This window comes from Argiope bruennichi, chromosome 7 (genome assembly GCF_947563725.1).
Source record: "Argiope bruennichi chromosome 7, qqArgBrue1.1, whole genome shotgun sequence".
Lineage (NCBI taxonomy): Eukaryota > Metazoa > Arthropoda > Arachnida > Araneae > Araneidae > Argiope > Argiope bruennichi.
The window spans coordinates 48,844,550-48,862,919 of NC_079157.1; the positions used below are offsets into that span (position 1 = coordinate 48,844,550).

The 18,370-nt window shown below is 28.7% G+C and overlaps 1 protein-coding gene across 1 annotated transcript in view; it reads right to left on the minus strand.

The window, feature by feature from the left end:
* The window catches only part of LOC129976201 (neurogenic locus Notch protein-like), a 68,354-nt gene extending 54,181 nt beyond the window's left edge, over positions 1-14,173 (minus strand). Inside the window, exons 1-2 of the mRNA XM_056089650.1 lie at positions 13,882-14,173; positions 1,767-2,012 (exon numbers count right to left, since the gene is read on the minus strand). Coding sequence (XP_055945625.1) covers positions 1,767-2,012; positions 13,882-14,050 — 415 coding nt within the window. The 5' untranslated portion in view covers positions 14,051-14,173. The remainder of the gene's footprint in view (positions 1-1,766; positions 2,013-13,881) is intronic.
* Positions 14,174-18,370: the final 4,197 nt, after the last annotated feature.

Below are 18,370 nucleotides of genomic sequence, written 5' to 3' on the forward strand. Positions count from 1 at the left end.
TTTAAATGTGAATTTAATAGTGGTAATCATATAATTATTTTTGATAATGTATTGGCATGAGCTTGAGATGTTTCAAGTGCTTCAAGGTAGCTACTAGCCGTGTATGAAATTTATTTACAATAATGTTCTCGTCTTAGGATACAAAAGACGATGCCAGTTTTGTCGATAATTCAAATAGAGCGAGGTTTTTTCCCCAGATTTCTTTGTTATTGCTCGGCAGCGATTGCCCAGAAAATCATTTCATTTTCTTTAGTATAATACCATAATCCTATAGGTTGAAATTAGAGTAGATAAACTTAACTTCTCTTCTATAGGGTGTTCACCTCAGAAGTGAGGATCAGAAGCTTCTGGTATGATGGTTGATTCTCGACACCCTGGTGGGTACAAAAATGGTGGGAGGGGGCAGTTTCCTTTTGTCGATGACGGGGTGTGCTTTCCACCGGAAGTGTTGTACCGTTTCCGGTGATGTCCCTTAGGACTCAACCATAATTCTTTCAATTGTTGCTGTCTTAGTGGCCTGGTTGTTTTTTCGTGTGGCATCGGGCGGATCGATGTAGTCGGTTAAAGTTAAACTACACTTCCAGCGAGTAAAAGAAAAAGAAAATGACTCCCACAATCTGCTCCAATTCTTGATTCTAAGGCGACAACCGCTCAGAATACAAGACAGAATTGATATTATTACAGGTATTTTACAAGGCTGGTGTCTGCATCAAAGCATTATAAACTTTTCAACTTTATACTAATGTTTTATTGGGTGAAATAATACAATTGCTACTATTAATAAACTTGGATGTTTCATTTTTAAATTCAACATAAATTCAATGGAAGTTTAACCATTTTATACATTTAAATGAAGAATTGTATCTATATTAATTAAACTCTCAGAAGGTCAACTGACAAATGCTGGGAAAAATTAGGGTTAGGTAGTGTCTTAAACTCTCTCTCTCTCTCTCTCAGATTTCGCCCCTTTAGATATGTAAGCAATTGTAAATATATTTTTCAATGGATGCGTTTATCATGAAATAAGTACATTGAAATAATTAATTTAATTTATCGTCTATCATTTCCAGTTGTTTCTTAATCTGAAATGTTTTATTAACATTATTCTGTACTAGTTATCAGGACATGCATCATTTATTGTACTAAACTCTTTCAATATCATATTTTCTTTTCCAAAATTAAGATAACTTAGGGCTCTAATGAGTCAAATGAAGTATAAATAGCTATATTCTATTAAAATAAAAACAAAAATTAATTATAGGTAGGTGCAAATTTTGAGGTGGGTCATGTGTCCCAGTGGTCTTTTTAAATGGAACACACTTGTCCCAATGGGATTAAAGTGACCATATAAAATACAGTGAAAAGTTGAGTCTGTAGTTTTTATAATATTTTAAAACAATGTCATTGCAAGAAAAATTCTTACCAATTACTTATCCAACATTACTCAACCGTTTTATGTATGATACATTGCAAAACAGTTTTTTCAGAGTGCAACTTTACTCATGGCACATATAGTTTTCGTTCTGGCTTCTTTATTACTACTTTATTACTAAGATGTAGTTAAAAATTACACTAATATAAGAATGTAATCACAGTAAACCATTGGCACTCCAATAAATCGCCCACTTACTTATACTTTTGGATGAGGGGTTAAAAAGGGTTAAATACATACAATATGATTAAAACTTATTAATATGTTTAACTGATAAGATCTTTAATTGACTGCAATTTTCTAATGTAATATAATAATACCTGTTTAAGCTTACCTTGGCATCGTTCTGCAAAGTCATTGTACCATTTTTTCTTATCATTACATTTGCAGTAAGCGTATTCAGATTTGACATCAAAAACACACGCTACATCCGTACCATTGCCACACATTTCAGGATATTTCATGCACTGGATAACATTTTCGCAGAGAGTTCCATTTGTGCCTTCTGGACAAGAGCAGGTGCCATTCGAGGTACAGTTGCCTCCATACATACAGTCAGAGTTGCTACTGCATAATTTATCTGTAAAAAAAAAAAGAAGAAGAAGAAAGAACATTCGATCAATATGTTCATGCTGGCTGAAATTTAGTTTGAGCAAAAACATAATTTTATTTCTGAAAATATATTATTATGACAGTTTGATTAAAAAAATTCCTTTATACGTTAGGCAAACAAACTCCTTGAATTGCCATTCAGTTCAAAGTTGTAAAATGTAATCTTTTCACCTGAGAATTTTTTTTAATACAGTGCACTCTGGAGTATCCGGCCTAATGTGACGGAAGGGAGGGCCGGATTACAAAAAAGCCGGGTAGGCCGAAGTTCTATGAACTGATTTCTTTGTTCACCAATACCAGAAGACAAAGTTTTTATACCAAAACTAACTGTTATAATACATATTTTCTCACTTCTTATTGGGTACTAAACCCTCCATTTACCTCAAGCCACGTGAAATGTGGACGCAGACGCGGCCCGACGAATTATAAAAGCAGTTGCCTGTAACATATCGAGTCAAAAATAGAAGGCTATGCACTGGTAGTTTATATATGTTTATATACAGCAGTGCACGTTTCAAGAATTTATTAGAGAAAAAGGAAGTTAAAGGATATAAACTATTCACATTTTAACATAAATTCTGCATTGTCGGACTAAAATGCATGAAACATAAACAAAATATTAACGTGAATCGTAGACCTGATTTTTTTTTAGAAAATTGACGCAGACCAATTTTAATATTCATTGATGAATGATTATACAAATATGAATAGATAACCTTAAATAAGAGTCAAAACTTACAATTTTTAATTTGTTGTTTGGCAACGTTATCAATGCAACGCCTTGCCTTCCTCATTTACGATAAAAGAAAACTATGCCGGATAGTACGGAAGACGAATAATCACGAACCGGATTCTCGAAACTGTACTTACTATATTATTGCATTGTGATTCATCCAATCTGTTGTTTTTAAACTATTTGAAATTTTAAATTCACAATCACAAATTTCAGGTCCACCCGTATATGGCTGAAAGAAACTATTCCACTTTTAGTCATTTTTAAAAACTCGGTACATTTTTTTTTTTATTTAATAACTTTTTTCACATCCACCCAGTTTACTTAAAGAGTAAGAGGGTGTAAACTTTACAAATCAGTGGAATTTTAAAATTTTAATAAAAAAACGATCAAATCAATAGTACATAGAATAATGGGAATTGACCTACTGAGCTATACTAAACATCATTATCTATGATGCCCATTGTCTTTGGTAAGGTGTGCTAGACCAAAATTTAACGATTACTGCTGGTTTAACTATCATTAATATGATTAAAAATTATTAGTTAACATGACGAATTTCTCTGAGTTTTCATAATGAAAAAAGAACCATGTTTAATATTTCTGAAAAATAGCTCCTTCATTTGGCAACAGAGAAAATAGCTCTTTCATTTGGCGACTGAGAAAATAGCTCTTTCATTTAGCGACGGAGAAAATAGCTCTTTCAATTTTTTCTTTGGTCATACATATTCGCAATTCCTTTCTATTCATATAAACCCATGGAGAAGATATAATTGATCACAAAAAAATAGATGCTTAAATTTTTTTTTCTTGGGCCATACATATTTGCAATTTTTATGTAGCCTTAACATACTAAATTGTTTACATCTAAGACGTTGTATTTTGAGCCATTTTATTCATACACTTATGGAGAAACCGACAATCATGTATTTCAAACAGTTGACGAAAGCAAAAAGCCGATCTCCCAGCCCAAAATCACTGTTAATAAAATATCTGGACAATTTTTAGGGCCGCGGTGGCCTGGTGGTAAGGGCTCGGTTCGTGAGCTATAGGGTTTCAGGTTCGAGACCCTATTCCACCGAAGAGCCCTCGTGTAAGGGGGTCTGTTGCACGTTAAATCCGTCAGGGCCAAATGTCCTCCCTCTGGTGTGGCGTGGTGTGGAGAGGGGGGTGCCAGTTCAGGTGTTGTCCTCATCATCTGACCACGGCTCAAAATTACGAGGTCCGTCCCAAAATTGCCCTAGTGTTGCTTAAAACGGGACGTTAATATAACTAAACTAAACTAAACTAGAGAATTTTTATTTTATATGAAACCCGATAACCATTAGACTTGTTAATGATGGTCTCTCGTCCCAAGTCTGCTTCCCAGTTTCGAGAGAAATTTCAAAAAACATTAATTAATTGTATATTATTTATGAGAAAAATTCGAGTATTGCAGCGAAAACATACATATACAGCATACATATTTCGATAAATGTAATCTCTACGATCTAACAATGAATTTTGCAATCTTATAATACCCAGAATCCAACTTTCGATACCAGATTTAAAAGCATCATCCCACTTTTAATTTTTATTGAATTTATCTGCCCCTGAAGGAATTTTTGTATTTTAGGGAATTTCTTCATAGTAACAAATGATATACATGATAAATGCTTTGCGTTAGTTTGGTTTTGGTACCTTTGCGAATATTTTAGGAAAAAAGATGCAGTGTTACAGCATAGTGTAAATCAGTGTGTAATCAGCTCCCCGATGACAGACTTCAGTAATTAATATAGATAAAATAATTAGGGACACCAAATAAATAGGTTCCTTGTTTTAACCAATAGTTCGATTTTGTGAGCTTTTATTTCAAATGAAAGCTCATAATCTCTAAATAACGTCATCAATGTTCTTACATTTCTCTCTACAATACCTAACTCTAACGAAAAATTTCAAAAATATTTTCTCACTACACATTTTCTGTAGCAAGAAAATATTATGACGGAGTCTCCAGTTTCATCCATTGTCTGGAACTTGCCAGTTTTTATTCCATGTGGAAGCTAATGACCCTTAGATGCATCATCAAGGAGTGCTTACTCCCAAGTTCTGAAATTGTTGAGAGATATCTCAAAATAAAACTTTCAATGAGACTTCAGCCTCAATATCTGGAGCAAGCTTACCACTTTATTTCAGAAATTAATTTCACCACCATGCAAGAACAACTAATCAATGAGAATTCTGTCTGTTTTCTGTGAGTGTATAATTTAAAATTGAAATTTTTTCATTGTGATAAGATGTAATATATCAAAGTTTTTTTTTTTACATTATTTAGTAAAAGCCGTTAATATGGTGAATGAACAGCTGGTTGCAGAACGCGGCTAGTTTGATTTCTTAAACTGCTTATTTTTCATTTTTATTTAAAAATATGAGAGATTAAAAATATAAGATATTATTTTAAAAAAATAAGAGAAAAGATTGTAACCATCAAAAATTTTGAGTTGATTTAAAAGAATATCCGGACATTAAATCTTTCAGAGTTTGGAAAAAGTATTATTGAAATTGTATCTCTCTGTCTATGAACAGAATAACTTTAAAAAATGCAGCAAGCTAAGCAAATGAAATTTGATATCCGGTCTCTTTTCTGAATTTGTAGGTTTCCATAAAATTTGGGTATAGTATGTAATGGGAAAGTTCGTTTATGAGTAGAATAATTCAAAATCGCAGGTCAAATAAATAAAATTTGGCCTAGCTTTATCCCGACTAGTTTAGTTTATTATCAAAATTCGGATCCAATTAATGAACAGAAATGATACTGCTATAAAATACAGACTTGATTCTTTTGTTTATATGAAGAAGTTAAGCATAAAATTGAGATTCTGAAAGTTTTTGAAAAAACCGAAAAGATCAACAGAATTAGTTCTCTCTTCAACATCTTTGAAGGTTATTTTTGTTCTCCCCCCCCCCTCACCTAAGTCTATTCAAAATAATTCCATGTTAGTACAGTGAAGATCGCAATAATATAAAATTAACTGACGGTCTGAGATAGTTTCACACAATATAAACCAGCATACTATCTAAACTGATAATTTGATGGTACAAAGACCATGAGATTGATTACCGGAATGATGACAGATAAGTTTTTACCATATTAACTGTTTTATTTGTTAGAAAAGGAATCATTATCAAAGTATAACTTTATAACTAGCACATAAATCATATTATATTGCTAAATATTAAAACCTATAACTTAAATACAGATTTAAAAAACACATTTAAAAAAATAGAAATAAGACATTTTGTAGAATCCTATTTTATTTGTTATTGGAAGTTATTAATATCAATAGGATAAGAATCAGAGATTATTAAAAATAAACAAATTAAATTGTGCTTATAATTCCTATTTTCAGCAGGACTTGAAATATGATCTTTTCAACAAATAATAATTCTTTTTCCCTATTTCTTCAACTTGCCCATATTTATAATTTGATACCAGCATGATACTATTTTGAACGAAAAATCAGTGGCATCTAGAAAACTGGATAGTTAACAAATCAAAATTCTTAGCTTCTTGAAGATCCTGCTAACACCGGAGAGGATAATAGATATATTTTTGTGATTATAATTGCTGTAATTCCCTTATTAGCACAAAATGCCGAACAAAATTATTGTGACATCTTCATATTACAGTACTGCATTCAAATAACCGAATATCTTCGTATTACATCATGCATTGTCTTTTGTTAATAAGATACATTTTATTTCACATTAAAAATACACTAATCTATGAATATAAATCAATTTTAAATACCCTTTAAAATTAAGCCTTTGCATCGCTTGCTGCCCCCCCCTTCCCCCGCAGGAATTCAGCAATCGTGCTTAAAATCAGAGTTACCACAAATTTCAATACAGAGAATGTATATAAAAACATAAAGCATTAGAAATTTTACTTACAAAAACTCTGTTTTAAATAAGTGTGTTTATTTATATATAATATCTTATGTAAGTAAGTTACGTAGCTTCTTAATAAATCGCTAATAACGTAAAAAGTGATATCGCTCCAAGTTATCAGTTGTACGATTGGTTAGTTAGCATTAAATAACAGATTTTACAAATTAATTTACTTTTAAAATTACAAAAAAAGTTAACACAATGTGGTAATTAGCTTTTAATATTTTAATTGTACCATCAAAATTTGTTCTTGCATACCTAATACTCCGTTTCTGTAATGACATATAAAGATTTAACGCAAAATTATTTACTTCCCGTTAAACGATAAGCTTCACATGGCTTCACACCGCTCTAATCGTCATATAAAATTAAGATTTTGAACACTTGATTTGGTATGAAAATGTCGTCTTTCATTGAGGATCATAAAAGAGTTAGAAACTGGCTTAAAGTGCCCAGAACCTACGGAAGAAGATGAAACAATCGAATAGTTGAGTTAATGCAAGATACAGGATATTAGATCGAATTGGACCCAAACAGTTAATTTCTAAAACTTTAGAAATATATTAATATTTCCAAATAAAAAATGGCAAAATAAAATACATAATTATATTTTATGTTACTTGAATACCTATAAATGTATTGCTGAAAAAATAGGAAATCTGCAATCATGCAGTTTTTATTTAAAATGCACTTTTTAATTAAATGCAGTTTATTTTTATGCATATAGTTTTTGCAATTTTTTTTTTTTGAACATACAGATTTTATTTAAAATGCTCTAACTTTTTAAATAAAAAAATAGTCTCCACTCGATTTAAAAACTTCTAAAATGGACCGAATGTTGAAGTAATGAGTTTTTACGTTTTAAATTTCATTACTTTAGCCCAATCAAAAGTCGTCTCAAGAAAGTATCATTTATTTATCGGTGGATGCTCCTCAGGGAGCTATAGAAATGACTTAACATATTGATTCTTCTAAGCTTCGCAACTCGATCAATTTTAGTCACAAAATAGTAAATTTTTTTGCTGAAAGTTTTAGAATGTTAGAAATATTTTACTAAATATGATTATATTAGATTGAGAAACTGAATAAAAGGTAAGATATCATAATTTTTTTTCAGAAGTGTATTTAATGATTCAGCACAAAATGAAATTCTTTCGACGGGAAGTTAATTTTGCATAATTTTAGAATTTTTTATGGATAAAAATTCAGAATGTTTGGTCACATAACACAGGAATAAAATATAATTATTTATGTCATCTAGAGCTTTTTCTAAATAAAAGCATGCAGCGTGATCCTAAAATCTTTATAAGCCTTTTAAATTCAAAATGGCATCTCGTATAGCCAGGGAGGTAACGTGAATCTATAGAAAAGGGATTATGCTGAATTTATTGAGATTGGTTACAACACCCCCAGGAGTGAAATAAGGGAGTTTCAAAAAAAATAACACGAAAATTAAAGGAGATCAGTAGAAGGTCCACTTAGAAAAATGCATGTTATGCCATGATAAAAACATAGAAGAAAGTTTCACGAAGTTATCAGTAAAATTGGTGGAGATATTTGCGATTAAAATTATGAAATTTTCGCGACTTGGAAAATAGGCTCGTCCCAAAATTACAAAATATATTTTCCGGTATATTTTTTTCCTCTAGAATGTGCTTTTCATATTTCTTTATTATTATTATTATTTATTTTGTTCGCTGCTTAAATTTAAATTCGTCGTTGCTGAATTCAGAAAAAATTGTATGATGATATAACAAAGATGATATTTTTCAATTTAAAACAAAATCTTTTTTTTTTCAAATCATGAAAGGTTTATAATTTTATATGTAAATACCACCACTAATTTTACATATAACTCCAATGATTTTTTCCTCTTTTTATTGTGGCATTGCAAACATTTTTTTAAATTGAATTTTCTTACCAATCACGTTTGGTTTTGAATTATGTTTTTTGTAATTTCTTTATTTCGCCTGTAGGAGCGCTGTAACCTGACCCAATAAATTCAGCATACTCACTTTACTACAGAAAAACATTACTTTCCTAGCTATATGAGAGCCCCTTTTGAATTTTTCACCATATATATCAATCTAACAATTTAGAAATCAGCTATTGAGCCATGATTTGAGAATATATTTTGCATCGGAACAAATCAAAACAAAAACTTAATAACTGAAAAAATTGTAAAATGTAAATAAACAAACATTTATAGAAAAAAAAATGTGAAATTTCATATTATATAGCTTTGTTGGCTTGTAAAAACTTAAAATTTCCCTAAACAAATAAATTGTTTTGTAAGGGCTTTTGAATATTGCTGAACTTACTTGATAACATTCATTGATAAATTATTTATTTAATATTTTGATTATGAAGAAAATGACAATGGTTCTGTTAAACACAATTGCGATGACTCCTCATTTTTTCAGAGTCGATTTCCAGCAAAATATAATAGATCAATACCCATCAGCAGTTTAAAGAGAGGAAAAAATTCGTTCACAGTAATCAGCAAAATTCAAACAATCGTCTTGAAACAATATCGGAAATCATTTGACACTATCTGATAATTCGCTCGCTCAGAGTCTACTATTTATTCGTCATTTCTAGGTTGGGTTTATCGGGCATTTTTTCTGTCAATATCTATCCATTCATTCCATTTTATACTTCCGTTTCTAATACTTCGGTTTACATTGTTTTTTAAAGCTTTCTTAACACGTTAACTGGTGTATTTCTGATTGCAGAAATATAATTAAATACAAGCAGAATATGCCTGTGATTGGTATATATTTTCTTGGTTTAAAACGTTATTCACCAAGTGAATATTCTGTGATTCACACAGTCTAATTAGACATTCTCTTCTCTACTGTGTCTCAAAATTAACGCAAGATTTGAATTTTCCACCATTCGTGCAGTAAAGTGTTGGCAACCCTATTTAAAAAACCATTTGACAGCTGATAGTTTAGGGTTAATAAAAATAGAGCGTTACGCGATAGAACAACATGTTTTCATGTTGTGCAATATTTCAAAAATAATGCAAGTCTGGTGGCCGCAGTTTGTAAATGCTCTAAGCTAATCCAGAAAATGATAGATATTTTCCTTATTGATAATAGTCACGGTTAAGAATATATAATAAAAGCCATAAATAAATGAATTCACTAAAAATTACAACAATTATTTTCAGGAAAAACAAATACGTCAGTCCTTACAAAGTCAGTCCAAATACCAGTCCAAACAAAAGAAAAATCGTCTGAAAATCAGATATTTAATAAAAAATAATATATCAAAAAAGTCATTTTATACTATTTAGGCTTTTTTTTTAAATTTTTGGTAACACTTAATTCTTATGTTATAGTTTTATGAAGAATCGTTTGGTTTCTTTCTTTTCACATGATACTTTCAAAATTGATTTAGAATTATGATTTTTTTTGAGAAAAGATATCTTTAATATATAGTTAGATCCTGATTGTTGCAGTTATAATTTTTTTTAATTTTTATAATTCTTTTAATGAAGAAACCAGCATTATTCCTTTATGTTCTTAACAATTTTATGTTTCTCTGATTTTTCGTATCTTATGAAAGCATTGAAATAAGGTAAATCCTTTCAATTATTTTGACAAGAATTTATATAAGAAATTTATAGATGAATATATTGATTTGTTTTTATTGAGTTAGTAATTTTTGTGTGTTGTGAGTAAGCATTTTTTAATTACATTTTCTTCTAGGTTGAATAATCCAATTAATTTTTAATGAAATTATAAGTAAAGCTTGTAGGTTTATTTCTGCTATTTATTTTACCAAAATATTAAGGAATAATAAATTCCATTTTGTTTCAAATGATTTTTTTTACTGCTCTGAAGAAGAAAAAAATTCAATGATCATCATAAAATATCATTTTCTATCTCAATGTTAATTCTTTTCTTTTTTCTATTTTTCAATTCAATTTTTTTTTTCTGTTTTCCCAATAAAAATATTTTACCCAAAACTACTTTTAATAATCATAAAAACAGTATTTTGGTCAATTTAAGATAAAGCAACTAAGGCGATAATATGACTGAAGAAACATATACAAATCTTAAAAATTTAATTCCAAAATTCCTTGAAATAATAGAAATGATTAAATATTTCAAATAATCATGATATGGATAGGAAAAATGTAACACTAAATACTTTGAATTTCATTCTTATTTTAAAGGATTGTTTTAGCATATTTTGTAAACTTCTGACCTTTGACTTTCTAAGAGCTAATTATTACCGTTTTCGGTTTCTTACTAATGGTTCTTGTATCACAAAAATAATTCTTTTTAAAAAGTGATACAATAGTTATTGTTTATGTTTTCAACATTAAACATGCAATATCTAATCTACTCTTAGGTTTGAAGTAGTATAGCAAAATTAAAATAAAAAGAATTTTTTTTTTCAAATGATTAAAATTATCACTGTCAAAGGGAAACAGACAAATGAAAGATACAAATTTGTGAAAAACAGTTAGTTAGCCCCGTTCAAATTACAATTTAAAGAGGGGAAAGCTTTTTACAAATAAACATTTTAAACTTTCGCCCCAAATCTATTAAATGTTAAATTGTTTTGATTTATAGAACAGTAGCTAGATGTTTTTTCCGAAGAAGACAATGCTTTTATTTCCTCTTTATCAACATGAATTTCAGTTACGTAGTTGTTACATACTTTATCAGCAAAACCAGAGAAAACACAATAAACAGGTCATGCATTTTTTTTTAGTTTTAATTTTAGAATTTTCTAATCTTTTTTTTTGGGGGGGGGAATATTTTTAAATAAAAATTTAAAATGATTTAAATATTTTTTAACCTCGTACTAATAACATCATTTAGTAATGAATAAAAAAAAATTTCAAAATTCAAATAATAAACTATCAAAATAAAAGAGTTATATTTTAAATATATTAATAAAAGTGGAATTAAAATATTTTCTTTTATTAAATTTATTTGATTTAGTATTTGCTTTTATCAAAATAGTGTTTGTTATTTTTTAAATTTAAAATCTTAACGTTACTCCAGATATCGACTTTGGTGATATGTAAAAAGAATCGTTTGCAAAAAAAAAAAAAAAAAAAAAAACACAATAGAAGCATGCTAATTTGAAAACATTTTTTCTCGCTTTAAAAAAATACCACTGTAGAACAACTGACGATACCACCAATTGACCAATGTAGAACAATTGATTCTATAGAACAATTGACGATATTTTTTTTTAAATATCATGCGCCGAAACAAAATCAAAGAAAAATTCATAGAATATTTTTTGAAATAATGGGTTAGTTATATTATTGTAATATGTTTTGTACTAATAATTTGTTTAGTAATATTTTTTTTAAAACTAACACATGAAATCGTTTATCTAGTTTTAATTACATAATATTGAAAATATGAAACGCTTTCATTTAACACGATTTTAGAAATTTCATTTTACTTCTTCCTCAGTATACTGAAATAGTTTATTTATCTGTTAAAAATATCTTGTGTTTAAATTAATTCAGAGGATCAAACTTGAATTTATTCTTTTAAGATGTATTCAGATAACATAGAACTAAGAATACAAATCTTAGGAAATCCTTTTACTAGCTCTCTTAAGCTCTTAATAATTAATAAATTTAAGAAATTCCGAAATGTCTGGAAAATTAATTGAAAAATAAAGGCAAGAACTTTTAACCAGTGGATAAATGACAATTGCAACTCCTGCATCATTTTACACAATTAATGCTTAAAAACATTTTAAAGTCCGCTTTTTCTGCTGTAATGTTCTTTTGAAAATTTTATTTCCTTCTTACTAGAAGAACCATGATTCCATTTTTTTTTATATTGCTAATTTATTCCAGTTCCGAAAGACCCTAACTAAATGCATTGAGAATATTTTTAAAAGTCCATAAAAGCTAAATGAATATATTTAATTATTAAAAATGTGCATTGTTAAATAAAACAAGTTTGATTTAAATAGCTTATTATATGAAAATGAAAATATGTATCCTTCCTCAATTCTAGCTTATTTCCTTTAAAAAAAAATGGAAAAGTAACTTTAAAACTTAGCTAGCAGCAAATCATAGATTTATAATATAACCTATAAATAAGTGAATAACTGTAAGTAACTACAATAATTGTCATGTAAGAGTAATTGTATTATACTTATTCAAAGATTTAAATTTTTGAAAGCATGCTTTCACCAGTTTTGATTTAATTTGTTTAATTTTATAATTGTCGATCCTCTATTTAAAGGTAACGAAACTTTGTTGATGAAGATCAATGTTTAAATTTTTCTTTATAGTTAAGATTCTTCTTTTTTAGAAATCAAATATCATTTGTTTATCATTTTTTCTATATATGTACATAAAAAGCCACTATGAAGAATTTTAACTCGCACGATTTCATTCTGGGTAACATTAAAGAGGTCAAATATTTTCTTAAAATTAGGACCCAAGATGCTAGAAAGGGGAAAATAAAAAAAAAATTGGAAATAGATAAACAATATGAAATATAAATTTAAAAAAAAGATTTAACCATCTAAAGGCTTTAGAAAATAACAAAAAATGAAAAATATATTTTGCTACTGCTTTTACAATTCTCTTTTCAGGCTGACTCAACCACTCTAGTCAGACTCAGTTGATTACATTCATTCCATATAAAAAAAAGAAAAAGGAGAATATGAAGAAACTAACTTAAAATTTAGAGTTCCTATTTTTTGAAAAATATTCATAATTTATAAATAAATAGAAAAAAAACGGAATAATAATTCAATTTCTGAAATCTTTGTGAATTTGGGGGGGGCAATCAAAAATAGAAGCTGTTAAATCTCATAAGAGATATTTAGTCACTTTTTAATATAGCAAATAAAATCAATCCATTTTTAAAGAATTTTATAAGAATTAAATCGAATCTATACATTTTTAGATGAACTTATTTATTAACATAATAATTCTTTTATGAACACAATTATTAACATAATAAATCTATGATATTTAATAGAAATTCGGAAAGATCCAGAACAATATTTCGGTCATAGAAAAGCATTCAAAATTTATCCTAATTAGAAACAATTTAATTCGTATTTTCATTTAGCACGAAAATAATTATAAATATGCTAAAATCATCCCAGATAATTTATTCAAATATTGTCGAAAATTCTATAACTGTCAATAAAAGTTATGACTTACCATTTGCCTGAAAAATTGTTTCATCCTTTAAATCGTCCAATAATTCATATTTATCTGGATTAGAAATTTCAAATAAATCATCATTATATTTTCCCAATTGTGTTCCACTTGCACAAATCTGCAATGAAACCACGAACAGACACACAATCAATAACGAACACCGAGCCATTTTTGTTTTAATTTAAGAACGAACTGCTTTCAAATCAAATCACATTTCTGAGCAATATGCAACCAACGTGTGATTAAACGTATCCTTTACTTTTGGAAAGACTGTTTTATAAATTTCATCGTCAGAAGCAAAGGGTAGATGTTGTGGTTTCTTGATATCTCCCAGGTATCAGCTGAAAGTTCCTTTATCAGTTTAAATTTTGCTTGAAAAAACACAATATCAATCAAGGCCATTTTAGTAGTTATCGAGGAATGTTTGTTTAATCTGACTTTAACTTAAAGGTGATAATCAGTTTTTATACTGAATGAAATGTCCGTGGACCAAAATGTAATATCCCGTTTTATTGATGACATTTTTAGTCCTTTTTGCAATGTTTTTTCTTAATGTAAAGAAAGGTGTTATCATTTCTATGACGAATACTGTCCATTCAATCGGTTAAATTGATATCGACATAATTGTAAGCCACAATCTTAAATTCATTGCTATACTTGAGGGCCATCTTTTGACTGGAATAATAAATCATAACGGTGACAGAAATAATTCATTGTAATCGCCATTCCATATAACAAAATGGTAAGATATACTTAAATGCGCACTTACTAAAAAGGATTTCCAAAAATAAAAAAGCATGTCTAATTTGATGTCAAAACAGAATTCAAGTAACAAATTAAGTACAAATGCACTTTTGAGGATAGGAAAGTGTACTGAGAATGTTTTCTTTCTTTCTTTTTTCCAAATATTGATTATGAACTGTGAAATGTTTTCTTACTTCGGTAATAACTTCAAAACATAATTCAGTAAAAATAATTTTCCTTTTGCCACTAAACACAGTAAATAATTTTCCGAATGATGAAAATTAATCATCATTAAATTCTTCTCTAATTTTAAGAAATTTCAAAAAATTAACTTTGATTGCAATACAATTTTCAACAATATTTTAGCTTTATATATATATACTAGCCGCCTTTGGCCACCAGCCGGTTCGCCAATCTTAATGTTCGTTTAAATTTTAATAATTAAATAGATTGAACCGGAGTTTAACCCCCTTCTTCGATAAGTTGCGATAACGCGCCAACGCCAATCTTTATTATGCGCTATAACTGAACATCTGCTCCTTTGCTTTTGAACATTTTGCAAGGCCGTTGTTGGCGATTTTTAAAAATTGCGCAAAGCAGGGGGTTAAACTCCGGTCGTACCATTAAATATTTTACGCAATTCCAACTTTAATAGATTCTTCAGCAAAATATTTTTAAATTTCAAATTTTGATAGTCATATAATTCACTCATAATATTATAAAGGCCTTCAGTCATAACATGATATGTATCTCTCTCATTTTCTGTTAACCCCCCTAAAATTTATGCTTTAAATTAAAGTGGAAAGGATTAATCTGCAATTGATATAATAATATTTTTTTACTGAAACAAAGCATTTTTTTAATAATATGATTATTGATAATAGAATCACTGAACGTTTAAACTTAATGGGCACTAAAGAATATCTTTCTTAATTTATGAAATATCTCAAGAATTTGTTAACAAAAATTTCTCAGATTCATCATGAACAGATCGATTCATTAACAATGTTTAATTTTAAATGCATCAAACACTAAGAAAATAAAATGAATCGTTTGAAATAATCGGTCGAAAACAGGTTAAAAAAAACTACTTAAAAAACGATGTACTTAAAACTATAAGCATATACAAAAAAATATATAACTAACATAAATAAAATTTACTTACAAGCATGCAACTAACCATAAAATAATTTAAATCATCAGTTGATAATGATTTTCATGTCAACAATCAGAATGCGCATGCGTGAATTTTCTTCGCCAGTTACGGTAACGCAAATGCGTGAATTTTTCTACGCCAGTTGGGGTAACGCTATGCAGATTATACATTTTTAATTTCCTTTATCCTGTGTTATTTTAGTTCAAAAGTACTTCAGAATGAATCTGAAACATGGATTAATTAACAATGTTTAATTTTAAATGCATCAAACATTAAGAAAATAAACAGAATGGTTTGAAATAATCCGCCGAAAAATGTTAACCCTAGCCTAATTACTGTTGGGAGAAAAAAAAACGGAAGCCTTACTCATTTGGCGGTGGGGAAAATGGAAGATTTTTTTTGGCGGGAAAATTAGTTTTTAATTAATAATTAAAATTCTAATTACAATTTCAAAAAAGGGACCCCAGGTGCACATTCCCGACCTCTAAGGTAAACATGTACCAAATTTGATAGCTGTATGTCAAATGACCTGGCCTGTAGAGCGCCAACACACACACACACATTGAGCTTTATTATAAGTATATATGTATATATAGTATATATATACACATTGTGTGTGTAGTGATATTTATAAATATAATTTAAAACTTAATTCATTTTCCAAATTTTTATCTTACTTTATCGATTTAATCAAACCAATTGTCGCCAAAAGTGGTTACTAGTAAATATTATATAGCTTTATTTTTGTGACGTCCGTTGACTGTTTCCATTGTTGATCTGTTATTCGATAGTACGCACACTGTACTTAGCTGCAATCGTATTGTTGGTTACCCGATATAAGGTTCGCCTTTTGTAATAAAATATGATGACGGAAGCTGAATTGATACCTGTTAAGCTTCTCTGTCTGTAACACAGTAGTAAAAGGTAGCTTTAGTTAATCGTATAGTAACTAAAAATTATGAATAAATATAGAAATGAATAAATCATAGATGTATACGATAATGCTACAGAAAAATGTAATATTAATATGTGAATTGGTAGCAATTGTTTTCATTTCTTGCCTCCAACAAAAATTAGCTGATTGAATGCATCTCAGAATTAAGAGTACAGAAAAAAATATTTCCCAAGCAGAATTTTGCTAGATGGAGCTGTACGGTTTTTCTCCTGTTTTTATATAATTTGATGTCAAATTTTTACGTTGAAGGTAGCATGGCTATTAATACCTAATGCATTTAGATTAATTAATATAAGGTAGACAATACAGTTAATAAAAGTTTGTTTCAAAATACTTAAATTTAAAAAAAATTGTTAAAATTACAGAAAGATTAACAAATTAGTCTCATTAAAACAACAATGTTTTGAAGTTTATCATGAAACAAAAAAACTTCTTTGCCAAATATTATGAAAGGAGAGCGATAAAACTTCTAGTTTTTCCGATTAAATAAAACTTCAATTCATGGATCAAACTCCCGTCTTCTAAAGTAGAGTTGCTCTAAATATGTCCCAACATTTAATCTTGTAGGGCATCAATAGATAGAAAGACATATACAAATATATAATATTCGTGTTTATCATTAGTAAAGATATCTGTATTTCTATTAATATTAAAAAGAAATATATATGCTTGCCTGTTTGTTGGTACTTTACAAAGCAGTCCTTTAGACCCAAACATACAAAATGTGACACAAACATATTTTCAGCCGGAAAAAGCACTGAAAGACTCTTTTGTATTATTACGAAAAACATAAAGTTCTGAATTTTTCCCACTAAATCCTCCGGAAATATTGTTGCAGAAGAATGAAATTATATTTACAAAATTAACTTCCAATGATAAAAAAAAATTAGTTCTTTAGTTCTTAGTTAACAAGTTCTTTTAGTGTTGAAATTTAAAAAAAAAACAAAAAAAAAACATATCTTTTGTACATGATTTCTGCAACATTTTTCATTGTTACAATGAAAAAAAAACATCAAATAGTTTAAGCATTTTTTTACAGGTATTTATTTGCATTTCTTAATTTCGATCTTAAAATCTAAAGGATAAATTGTTTGCTTTTATTTTGTTCAGTTTCAATTTCCAGTTTTGAATAAATTTTTGTCACAAATATAGTGAATGATTATATCAGCGTTTGTACAAAATATTTTTATTTGTAAGTTTCAACCCAGCCGACATGTTGTTGACATTTTCACATTATATACCTAAAGTACTACATATTATTAAACTGTTAGAATCAACTGCCCATTTTGCATGAAGAATAAGACACGGACGTTACAGTATAGCGAAGGGCAACGAGCAATTAAATTTAAGATAACACTGATAGCTAAGCTTTCCAAGAAACTTTCACGTTTTGTGAATTGAATCTGTTGAGGAGATACTTGAATAAAATGAACCAATCTTAAGGCGATTTAGATATCCATCACGATTTGAAATTTAAACTTTCGACTGCAAAATCAACAGTTATGGCTGCTAAAATAGAGGCTAAGTAAAGAGACATTTCAAAGCCACGCCGTTTAGAAGAGTAGGAATACTTTAATGAGAGAACCATATACCCTTAAAACTATAAAATGTGATATAATACACCAATACGAATA